General features: G+C 39.6%; 1 protein-coding gene across 3 annotated transcripts in view; it reads right to left on the bottom strand.

The window, feature by feature from the left end:
• Positions 1-13,231, bottom strand: part of LOC126981368 (probable serine hydrolase) — a 35,604-nt gene that overhangs the window by 13,429 nt on the left and 8,944 nt on the right. For all 3 annotated transcript variants that reach the window (XM_050832390.1, XM_050832392.1, XM_050832391.1), the window contains 2 exons: positions 5,806-5,957; positions 1,067-1,296 (listed from right to left, as the gene is read on the bottom strand). In XM_050832390.1, coding sequence (XP_050688347.1) covers positions 1,067-1,296; positions 5,806-5,947 — 372 coding nt within the window. In that variant the 5' untranslated portion in view covers positions 5,948-5,957. The remainder of the gene's footprint in view (positions 1-1,066; positions 1,297-5,805; positions 5,958-13,231) is intronic.

The following is a 13,231-nucleotide window of genomic DNA, read 5'->3' as shown; positions in this document are numbered from 1 at the left end:
TCGGGGCAACAAAAAGAAAGTGTAGAAAAAAAGCCCGGTAATCGTTGCTCCAAAAAGCAAAAAATAAAGAGTGGCCAAAAGAGAGGTCAATTTCGGGTGGAGAGGTGTCTTGATACACTCCTCTTGAAAGAGGTCAAGTCACAGGCAGGAGGAAATACAGACGAAGGAAGGCTGCTCCAGAGTTTACCAGTGAAGGGGATGAAAGAATGGAGATGCTGGTTAACTCTTGTATAAGGGGTTTGGACAGTATATGGATGAGCTAGAGTAGAACGTCGAGTGCAGCGGGGTCACGGGAGGGGAGGAGGCATGCAGTTAGCAAGTTCAGAAGAGCAGTCAGCATGAAAATATCGATAGAAGATAGAAAGAGAGGCAACATTGTAGCAGAATTTAAGAGGTAGAAGTGTCAGTAAGAGGAAGAGAGCTGATGAGATGAAGAGCCTTAGACTCCACTCTGTCCAAGCGAACTGTGTGAGTGGAGCCCCCCCCACGTGAGATGCATACTCCATACGAGGGCGGACAAGGCCCCTATAAATGGAAAGCATCTGTGCGGGAGAGAAAAACTGACGCAAACGATACAGAACACCCAACCTCAAGGAAGCTGATTTAGTAAGAGAGATGTGAAGTTTCCGGTTGAGATTTTGAGCTAAGGATAGGCCGAGGATTGTTAATGTAGAAGAAGGTGACAGCTGAGTGTTGTTGAAGAATAGGGGATAGGTGTTTGGAAGATTGTCGAGTTGATAGGTGGAGAAATTGGGTTATTGAGGCATTGAAGGACACAAGGTTCCTCTACCCCAATCGGAAATAAGAACTATACACGATACAAAATTGGTCCCAGCAAAAATCAATTCTATGGAGAACATTACCCTAGAAACAACTGAGAAACCTTTGGTAGATAAATTTTTGTATTGCTTTAGTATTTTCCCAGTCTAAAGCAATTACCCTTTTTCCCAATGGATTTTCCAATTGATAAGTTTGCATAATTTAAAGGGTGCTTGATGCATCTACAAGTGCCTAAAATCACCTAAATTCAATACAGCTATTGAATATTCAAGATGTCAGCACTCACCTCTTTCCATTCAAAATGTTGCACAACACGTTCAATATCAACTAGCAAATTCATGAACACAGATCCGATTCCCATGGGTGAGTGTGAAGAATGGCCATGACCTGGGAAATCTATGGCCACCAGGGAAATACTTTTGGGCAGCAGAGGTGCCACTGCATCCCATGTACCAGCATTGTCCATCCAGCCATGCAGTCCCAGAAGTGGGATACCTCCTTCATTCCATATTTTGCCTGTATATTAAAATAGTAATAATAATAATAATAAAAATAGCAATAATAATAATAATAATAATAATAATAATAATAATAATAATAATAATAATAATAAGCAACTGAAGAACTTCTAATTTCTTTCATCATGTAAATGAAAGATTGGTGGTGTAAAAGCACTATGAACTATTGTGTTTTGGTCTGAAATTGCCATACGGGCACTGATGAAGAACATCTATTTTGCCAAATTTTATCAACGTGGCACAAGCTCTTGAGCAGAAAACCACCCTCTAGCCCGTCCCTTAGGGGTTAAGACAAGTCAAAATCAAGATTATGGGTAGGTGGTGGCTGAGTGGTAGCGTGCTGAGCCCACATTCACCGAATGATGGATGACGCGAGTTTGAATCCCCACGCTACCACCTCTGATTTTTCAGTCACCGCCGAGTGGCTTAAAACTACCCACATGCTGTCCTGAAGACCACCCATCAATCCGGACTCTAGTGGACACCGTCCAAGTTAATCAAGAACGAGTTCCGGGGAGCAGCATGAGCCAAGAGAAGATGGCGCCACTATAAACACTTGCCTGTGCCATGACGGGCTGGGGCTGACTATCGTCCAGGCCCATCAAGCAAGCCTACCGGCGCTATAGGTTTAGACATAAAAAAAAAAAAAAAAAAAAAAAAAAAAAAAAAATACTGCTCAATTTGCTAATGTGACATCTTTCGATGCCTCACCCCAGTGAACCCTACACTATGGACCAGAAACTTGCCCCAGCCCTTTCATTAAGCCATGAATTTTGGAAAATCAACCACTTTGGTGCAAATCACCATAACTCCCTTATTTTTGGGGCTACAGAAATGTGTTTGGTATCAATCAACAGCAAAATGAAAGGGCTATATTTTTTTAATAAGTGACCAGGCTCAAAAACCGACTCGAAAGGGTAAAAATCGAATACATTTGCAAAAAACGACTGAAAAAAAAACTAGTTTTGAGTTCCCAACCTTGAAACCCACTCAGTGGTAGATATAATTTTTAAAGTAATTTTTTTGTATACCGGTACTTATTGTCTGTAAGTATTTTCAAGCAACGGACTTTTTCAAGCAATGGACTACCTTTCCCCCCTTTTAATCCATTAAATCGAGGGCCAAGTGTATATGAGTTTCATATGGGTTATCTTTACAAGCTACAACCATGCATAATATGTAGCCTAACTTTTGTATGTAGTGCATAATAACAGTGTTTAGGAAAGATTTTTCTGAGTATATTATTATGTACATACTAAAAGCAGAAAAGACATTCAATACTGCCATGAGTTATTTTTGTAGAAGCTTCAAACATGGGTACCATTTGTAATAAAAGAACTATGAAAATTATTATGTATGTTAAAAGATGTATGTTAAAAAAACAATGTACCATTGCACTTTTGAATGGGCATAATGGTCATAAGTTGCATACTATGGAATTTGAGGAATGTTATATACACTCAATGCACATCGAGGGTGGGTGAGGCAATCAAACTGCTAGGTGTAAATGCATGTTGTGCAGTGGCCCGGTGCTCAGCATGGGGTGAGGCAGTAGAACCAGGCCATGGTCAAATGTATCTGCACAAACAAGTGTGCTGGCCTAGTCAAAAGAGGCACCTCTTCCCAACTTCATATCTCTGCCGTGCTGCAACCGAGGGACTTCTAGTTTATTTCAACTTGTAGAGGAAAGATTGGCAGTGAAAAAGCACTAGAAACTTTTGTTGTCTGAAACTGCCATACACGGCATAGATGAAAGACACATAGTTCACCAAAATTTACCATTTACCATTAGGGAAGTTTCAAGCACCTCTGCTGCAAGTGCAGCACTCCGCAGGGCTGGCAACAATAATATGAGGTTAGCATCTAAAACAATCCTCTGTGCACTTGTTTGTAATGTCGCAGTTTATGAGTGAGTCTTGAGTGCTTTCTTGAAGGTTACTGGTGTTATTTCAATAAACTTGGCATTATGATATAGTCACTTAGCCATATTTCAGTTCACGCTAAAATATCAAGATTTTTTCCGTTTATAGTTTTACAAATATCCAATGTTTTATTTATTGTTTGTCAGATATTTTCTTTTATAGTATCACAAATATCCAACGTTTATTTCCATGATTGGTTACATTACAAATTCTCTCAATTTCAGTCTGAAAACTACATAACACTGGTCTTCGCTTAATGTGATTAATTTCAGGCTTCTTATGCCTCATATAATTTATGGATTTCTTTTCAGCCGTGGTGCAATCCTTTGATTTATGATCTCCAGCACATTTGTAGCATTGTAGGGCCTCCCTACTGCTCTTGGCATTACAGTTGGCTTCAAGATGGCCATATCTCTGACAATGATAACATGTAATTGCATGGTATCTGTCTCACTGTATATATTCCCCAATCTAATTTTAACTTGTCATGATTCTTATAAATCAGCTCTCTCACAGTTGGGTCGCACTTCAAAATGTACAGTATGCGCGGAAAGTTTTGTCGGCACCTGAAAAAAACACTGTTTATTGTTAGCAGGGGGAAAGGTTGTAAACACACATGCAATATTGAACTTAACAGTATTTACTAGCATTCCCCTTTTTCTTTACAATCTCATTGAGGTGTTTAGGGACACTGGATGCAAGGTTTTGTAGGTAAGATGATGAAAAGCTGGCCCATAACTGCTTGACTGCAGCCTTAAATTTAGACACAGATGACGTGTCCATGTCACGCAGCTGTTTCTTCATGTGCGACCATAAATTTTCAATTGGATTGATATCCGGGCTGTTTCCAGGCCAATCAGGAAAAAAGGGAACCTCACAATCTGTGTAACAGACTTTGCAACATGTGCAAGGACCGCATCCTGCATGAACACTTTTGCCTTTGTTTTTTCAAAAGATTCACACAACACATCACTCAGAAGCTCCAAATAATTGTTTTGGTTCACCTTTTCATTAGCAGGAAGAATCACCAATTCACCAACTCCATGACAGATAAAGCAGCCGCCCAGACTTGGGAAGTGAGGCGAGTGCAGCAACCTTCCAGGCGTCCTTGAACCTTCTTACCAAGCGCTGGACTGTCCTCAGCTGAACTCCAGTTTGATTTGCTATGAATGGGAGATCATGGCCAGCTGTGTGTAAGGTTTTCACCTCATTACGTTTATCCTTGCTAGTGACCATTTTGGGAAAGTTCAGAGGGTGGAAGTAAGCAAAATAAAGGCTCAAGTTTGACTCCGACTGGGGCTTCAAGCAAACATATGTTCTCTCTCTATCGCAGCCAGGCGAGGCTACCACTGGGTACCCGGGCAGTAGAGCGTGTAGGGGTTGCCAGTTAGTGGCATAAAAGCATCAAACAGTCTTGCTCTCCAAGGAACGGAGTTATGAGCCTCCTTCACTTTCCATGAAAACAAATGTCGTCGGCCTTTTGGCGACAAAAATTTCCGCACATACTGTAGTGCATTGTACCACCAGCTGCAGCATTACTAAAAAATCAGCTCAATTTTATTCTCAACACCCTGAATCTAGTGGCACACTGCATATCATGAACTCTGGTGTCATCTTTCCAACACTTAGTACGAATTTGCTCAACAGACTCCAATTTTTGAGCAGCCTCAGCCCTTGTGTTCTCATTGTCAAAGTTCACAACAATGTTGCCTCCATTTGTGAATCTCAAATCAGTTATTTGAATGCCATTCAATGCCTGGGAGACTTCATTCTTTATATCTGTTGCCTTCTTTTCCTGGATAGAAGCTTTTACAACTGAAAGATTCTACTTGACTTCCCTGTCCTTCTTTGCCACCTCAGCCCAACTGAGATCCGCATGGTCAGTGTGAAGCATATCAGCAACCTCTCCAAGCTCCTCCTGAACTTTCTCAGCCCTTGATTCCACTTCATCTTTTACAACTGATATTCCTTTAGACAATTCTTGTTTAAATTCATACAATTTCTCCACAATGTTGGTAGCCAGAGATGCCTTGTGAAGTGCAAATCCAGTTTATTTTTTGTAGATTATCCTGCTTGATTCCCATCAAATGTGAGCACATTTCACATGGCACCACTTATGATACAAACAGCATCCAATCCATTTTGACGCTTATACCATAAAATTTTCACAGACGTAACACCAATCTCTCACGTCCCTGATCCTGGCCCTGCCAGCCATTGTCAACTCAGCAGCCTCAATGCAGAGCTCACGCAAATAACGTCCACTCAGTGTCACAACTCACTACTCACTCCTTTATAAACATGGCACCCGTTCTGAAATCTGCAAACACCTTGTAGCTCACCGTCTATGGGTTAAAAAAGGCCAGAATACTATAAATACTTTTATATGCAGTGCTGCCAAAGTCAAGTAGGCAGTAAAGATGATTGCCAATCTTCTACATAAAAATTTAAAGATTTAAATGATAAATCTAAAGCTCCTTACCCAAGGTAGAAACATCAAGTTAATCATATCAGGAGACATTACTAAGTATAAAATTATTCTCTTTTTGGAAACTCATGTGCTCTTTTGTATTTTCTTGACTTACCTGCAATATGGCCAAATGGAACTGGTATTTTTATTTCTTTTGGTTCAGCCATCTTTTCAGTCTTGAGTTCCTGTGAAGCTGATGAAGATACATGAAATCTTCTGCCAACTAAAAAAATGCGTTGACAAGTTCTCTGCAGCATGAATGGCCCTCTGAAATACACATAATCATATTGAAAATATATGTTACAACTCGCACATCATAGTAAGTGATCCCAACATCATGACAGAATCTGAACTGCATTAGGATCCAATAACATGAATATGAGTTAAAATATAATTATGACAGAGTTTTGGACCATAAAAGAAAACAAACAAAAGAATGTTGATGCTCTAGAGATTTCCCCTACCTGTAAAGCTTCTCTCATTTTATAGGCATTTGTAAAACCAAGTACTTTAACCTTCTTTCCCTAAAAACATTATCTTGCCTTGTCAGTATTCCTTTTTCCTGCAAGTTCTACTTAACAGGGGTATTTCCTTTTGTTTTGGAAAAAAATAATAATTTTCTGTTGTATGGATTCTTGAGGACCGTAGGGCTTATGGGCAAGGCTGGCAGTATGGTACGGTACGGAATTTAAGGGGGGCAACTACGGGGGGTCCTCCTGCGCATGTGGTTCGTCCAATAGCTTTGAAGTTTTAGTATGTTGTTTGTAGGTGTAAAGGTATGATAATCTGTGAATTTCATTAAATTTGGGTGAAGTTTAGGAGAAACTCGAACAAAGTTTTTTTTTTTTTCACACATTATTTTTCAGTTAGTTGCTTTGAAAAAAATACCATAGAAACTTTGTTTACCTATCTACATTTCCCAGCAAGAAAACTTTGGATATTTTGTTTTGTCTTTGAAAAACAAAAAATACAAATTTTTGTCACATAATTTTCTCCACTTAATCATGAAACTTGTTAGATTATCTCAATCATATATATTTGGTACGTGTCTTTGATACAGTGCATGATGTCATCAACAGCCAATCAGGTGAAAGGGGGGCAGAGCTAAGCCAGAATGGGGGAGGGGCTTCTCGGTGCAAATTGGCCAAGTTAATTTGGACAGACTTTATAGAGCGGCGATCCCCACCACTGGTAACGATCAAAACAAACAAAATGACTGTGAAAGCGGCCCTAAGTGCATGTTGTGAAGTATAAAAGTGTGGAGAAGAGGAACTAAGAAGCGATACAAAGCATTACAGGTCAAAAGAAGAAGAAGGTCCACTACACTGGCAGGTGTTGCAAGAAATATCTCCCTGCTGAAATTAGTCATTCTCCTGTCCATCACGCATGCGCGCTGTGGGAATACACAGCATTAAAAGTGTTAATTTGCCTGGATTTGTTCTAGTTTGTCCGCTTGTGGTCTTTGTGAGCAGTGAGGGAAATATGGAAGCAGTAAGCAAGTTGAACCTCTCTGTGAGCTATTTTGCGGCTGCGGCAGCGGTTGACGTTCAATAGGCATTGACAAGTCAATCATGATGTTAGTGATTTAATGATTTATAACAGAAAGAGTTAGCAGATTATTTCATAACACAGAAAACGATCAGAAAATATTGGTTTGTCCAACTGTCCCACGGGTGACCGCGAGCGACCGCCCTTCCTTTAGCAGATGACACCACGTGGATCACAAGCGTGTATTCATAACTGCCAGCCAGTTGTAACGCAGCCGGCTTCAACTGCGGCTTGAAAACGACCTGTTCTCACTTCCCATTTGCTGTCTATTACCAAAGTAAGTATTTGGAGATAACAAGGGAGTAAAGTCGAAAAAAAATTGTGAAAACAAGGGAGTCAAGTCGAAAAAAAAGGGTTTGTTTTCCACGGGTTGGAACCAATAAGCGCTTTTTCATGTATTTCAATACCTTGAGTTTCGCGATCCTCGAGTTTAGCGCTATACCTTCGGAATGAAGCAAGCGCGAAACTCGAGAGGGTAATATATATATATATATATATATATATATATATATAGATATATATATATATATATATATATATATATATATATATATATATATATATATATATATATATATATATATATATATATTCACCTTCGGTGAAAAGATATCATACTTAGATCATCAACATTAAAACACTAGGTTATTTTTTTTATGTTACTCAAAAATCAATATATCAAAGAGAAAAATCATTTAACTTTGCCCCAAAAATGATTATTCACTGCCTCAAATTTGATATTCCATATTCGTTTGTGAGCATGCCATGGTATTGAAGGCACCTGGTGTTATGTTATTTGGTGTCCCATGTCAAAAGCTGGCGCTTTTGTTTACAAACACTTATATCTCGTGAACTGCACAGTCTCACAAAGCTTTTTAACAGAGTTGCTGGAAGGCTGAATCAGACATACAGTACCACGATCCTCGCTGTTTCTAGAACGACACTCTGTACATATTAATACAACTCGTACAGAGTGTAATTCTAGAAACAGCGGGGATGGTGGTAGTGGTACTGTATGTCTGATTCAGCCTTCCAGCAACTCTTAATTATGGTTAAAAAGCTTTTTGAGCCTGTACAGGTCTACGCTTGCTGGTCTGAGCATGCGCAGTTCACGAGAGACCAGTGTTTGTATTTGACGGTGGGGACACCAAATAACACAACACCGGTTCAGGCGTTTCTAGTATTACCGTCCATATGTACGTGTCAACATGTGGTTTTCAGGTTTTATAAGTTTTATAAAATACAGATGATGAAAATTTGAATTCATCTTTGTTTTTTATTTGAAATATCAATATAGTATCGTTTTTGCCTATCGGACTTATCGCTAGCTAGTATCAGAATTGTTGATTTATATCGGGTATCGGTTATTGGTCATCGCCTATATTTGTGTCTCCAATTAACGAATATCGGTTATCACCTATATATATATATATATATATATATATATATATATATATATATATATATATATATATATATATATATATATATATATATATAATATATATATATATATATATATATATATATATATATATATATATATATATATATATATATATATATATATATATATATATATATATATATATATATATATATATATATATATATATATATATATATATATATATATATATATATATATATATATATATATATATATATATATATATATATATATATATATATATATATATATATATATATATATATATATATATATATATATATATATATATATATATATATATATATATATATATATATATATATATATATATATATATATATATATATATATATATATATATTAATTTTCATGTCAGTACAGAAAATACCCCCCAGAAACCAGAACGTAAACTTATTATCTGATTTAAAAGAAACGAAATGGGAGAAAATGCAGTGATGATTTATTTAATTTCAATAACTTTGGTGTGGAAATTACACGGGATGATATTGAAAAAAACATGGATTATCTTCCAGTTCTCACATATTTGGCAGGCTATTGCTGCTATGTGGTTACCCTATGTGGTTACCCAAAAATATAAAAAAAATGTAATTTATGTAGATTTCCTAACATGTATTGAAAATGTTGAGGATTTGCCAGACAGTAACAGCTACATACAAGGCATTACCAGAGTTTTTCTTGTCTACCCTGATGAGGGAGTAGTCAATATAGTTATGTACAATTATATTGTAGTCAATAAACTAACAGCAAACCCTAACTTCACACATTCATTGAACCAGTGAAATGTCGCCACAGAAATAACAATGAATATCCTTGCAGATAATGATGTTTTCCTACCAGTAAATAATTGCGGTAATGAACACAGCATAGATAAAGTTCAGGAAATGTTAGTGTGGGCGTCAGCAAATGCCTTACTCAACAATTTCTGCACCAAAGAAAATGATCTCATACACCAGAGTAGGAAGGCGGGGAAAAAAGTAAGCTTAAGATGTTAATGGGATAATATTACTGAGGTTAATGTCAATCATGTTCATCATTCACTGTTCTTACTATGATAAAAAGTAATTAGAATTTGTAATTAAAACCATGTTGTGGGTTTCTCTATCCCAATTATAGAATCCAAAATTTTATGCCAGGGTAGTTGCAATGAATTGCTGATGTTAATATAAAACTATGTGACAGTGACAACTAATAAATGGTAAAGAACTAATTATATTTAAGTTAAAGAAGAATTACTATCTTATATATTATTCACTTATAAAGGTCCAGGAAAGCATTTATAAATTATTGCATAATATACGAAGCACCATGGCCGACAGAGTGAAGGAGAGGACAGAGCAAGGGAGAGGGAGCAAAAGAGATGACTGAGGTTGATGACGTCACAGCCCATCGCTCAGGCTTTTTATATAGATGGCCGTGCCTGGGTCCTCAAACGCGTGACACCACAGCCCGAGTTCAGGAAGATCAGCGGACGCCATTTTGCTGCCAGATCAGCTAGTAAACGTCCTCCAGGAAGATCAGCGGACGCCATTTTGCTGCCATTGAGACGCCGTTATCATAGCAACGACAAGGCTTAACTGAGAGGCGCACAAAAGCGTTTGATAGATGGGTCCGGGTGGTCTGGGCGCCCAAGGGCGGCCCGAGTCGCTCTCTCAAAAGCACCCCCGGGCTGCATTTGAGAGAGCGACTCGGGCCGCACGGACCGATCCGTGTGCTCTCAAACGCGTGACGCCACAGCCCGAGTTGCCGATCCGGACTGATTGCTGCAGCTCAGTTTGGAGAGGTGGAGCGCCTCCGTGCTGTGATGATGTCATCAGCAAATATGGCGGCCCAAACAAACACATATAAGTGCTTCCATTGAATTTCACCTCTCTGTGCCACCATAACCAATGCAGCTTCCTTTTCATCCTCTGTTGCAAGGAGCTCGTTGGCCAGAACAGCTAGTGATGCATGTTTAAACATCGTCAAAATCAGCAGACGCCATTTTTCTGCCAGTGAGACACTATTACCATAGCAACAATGGTAGATAATGCCTACCAGTGCGCTTGGGCTAGAATGAACAAAAAAAAAAAAAAAGGGTGTGTGGGTGGAGCAAAATGGCAAGGGCCAGAACCAAATTGTATTTTCTCCATAGGTTTAGTTATTCCTATGACGCGGTTTCCTATGGCGCAATTAACTGCGCCATACACGACTCAACTGTACGTAGTGAACCCACCAAAACGATGCTCACTTCACTGGTCTGGCGTAGCGCTGGCGGCCAGCTGCGTCCACATAAACCGCCTACATCACACTCACGCCCTCTCGCTAGCACCAGTTCAGGTAGCTTGTCACCTCATCGCAAGGTTTCTGTCCTGCTAGTAGAGTCCATGGCACCAAACATGGTGTATCTTCATTGTTTATCACTGACATAAGCAAAACCACTGGCTACCCGTGATCCATCCAGCGCCATGCCCTAGAGACTACTGCAGGTTCTGCCGCAAGTGCAGGCTCCCGAACCTCCTGCCCGAGCTGTTCGAACACGTGAATCCTGACTAACCTGGTTTCGAACCAACCACCAACAACCAAACACTATAACACTCCACTTATGTATGTACCTACACGGAGCATCACTATTGGCTGAATACAACTTGCAGCAGTCACCGCTGAAAGCCTTGTGCTCTTCTTCCCTGGTGACTAAGAAAATGGAGTGCGCAGCACAGACTCATAATTATTTGTGCCATTAACGTTTCTGTCGCTGTCTCGTCTCCCTGTCTGTCGTGTCGCGTCTTCATTGTTAACTCTTCTTGTTACTCGTTTATCTTCAACTGTCTGTCCTCGTCCTCCTATTGTTAACTTATATATATTGTTTGCCACATACACTCACACTTATATGTCATCTACACTACACAACATTCATATACACGCAGACACACACAAACACCTATCCTATGTGTTTTGTTTGTCCTTACAACCTTTGTATGTTTTTTGTGAAATAAATAACCCTGACAGATATTGACTTTCTCTATCCATGAACCAATTAGCATCAGAACACTCACTTAACACCAACAAACTTTGACGTGTCCTCAGCAAAGAAGATTATTGGGTACTTGAGAACAGCACAAACCAATTTACAAACAGAGAATAATTAATAACCTGAATTCCAATGGAAAATTTTTTAACACAAGTAACCTGCGTTCGAACCTGCTTCACGCATTCATAATACAAGTAAGTAAATACAGTCGTATATGACATGGTTGCAAGATTATGACAAAAAATTACTTACTGTTTGGATGCTTCACAAGTACCTTAATAGTGGCTTTCAAGACAAGGTAGGCAAATCATGTTAAACAAATAGGGCAGATTAATGGGAAGTAGCCCAAAAAGTCACGTGCAGCCTCGTCAAGTAGCCCAATACACTATACTCTTCGCCCAATCTAGCAACACTCATACGTACGTGTAGGGGAAAGCATAAAGTACCTAATCTAACGTAACATAACCTAACTAAACTAATGTTGGTAATTCTTTACAAGAGGTCCGCCTCCCCCTCCCTAAAATGGGAAAAATTCCCTACTCCTGAATGTTTATGGAAACTTCCCGTCCCACACTGCATATTTTCAACAGCTCACACTGTATGTTGAATATATTTAACCCCTTCCGCACCGGGACGTACACATGTACATCTTTTTTGCTTCAGTAAACCATACCGGGACGTACGGGAGTACATCTTTTTTATTAGCGCTGAAATGAAAGTGGTTTGGAGGCATTGGGTGGTGTTTATGGACAGACTTTGTGTGCTGCAGATGGCTGAAGCTCCGCCCACAATCCTGGGACCCAATCAGAGTCCCAGATGCCAATGACGTGGGGCAACGTTACGGCATAGAAGCCCACTCACAGCGCTACACCCCTCAGTTTGCCCCAGGCATCCATACAAGCAGGATTACAGTGTTTTTGTGCTCCCTACCCCTAGCCATATTTGATTCAGTTACGTGACGGACTTTTTTGCATGTTACGGCGTCATGTCGAGTGATGAGCTTTTTGAGTCGGGGTCAGAGTACCTGCCAGGTAGGTCTGATGAGGAACAGAGCAACGAAAGTTATGTTAGTGGCGATAGTGACGTTCAAGACGACAGTGATGATGAGTTATTGGATGACACTGAACCTATTGTTGACCAAGGGTGGTGGTTCATGTCCGACCCATTCCCTTTGTTCAGTGACACGGGCGACCGGGTGGAGAGCGGTACGGGGGAGTGGAGCGCTGGAAAGCGGAGCAGTGCCAAAGGGGTTAAACTACTCCAACCAAACTTTACATAACCTAACCTCGACTCACCTTCTAACAGGGGGGCCTTGCCCCCCGCGACCCCCCCTGCTAAGGAGACTGAGTGAAATTGCGTGGTTTCCGTACGTGGTAAAAAATCCCTCAAATATATTTAAACTACGGTCAATTTAGTTTCACCCAACCAATGATATTCTCAAGTGGTTCATGTTTTCTGGTGATAAATGTAGTGAACTGCATGATTTTGTACCTCATTTCTGTCGCAAATGTC

Source organism: Eriocheir sinensis, chromosome 47 (assembly GCF_024679095.1).
Source record: "Eriocheir sinensis breed Jianghai 21 chromosome 47, ASM2467909v1, whole genome shotgun sequence".
Taxonomy (NCBI): Eukaryota; Metazoa; Arthropoda; class Malacostraca; order Decapoda; family Varunidae; genus Eriocheir; species Eriocheir sinensis.
This window is presented reverse-complemented; position numbering and strand designations above follow the sequence as displayed.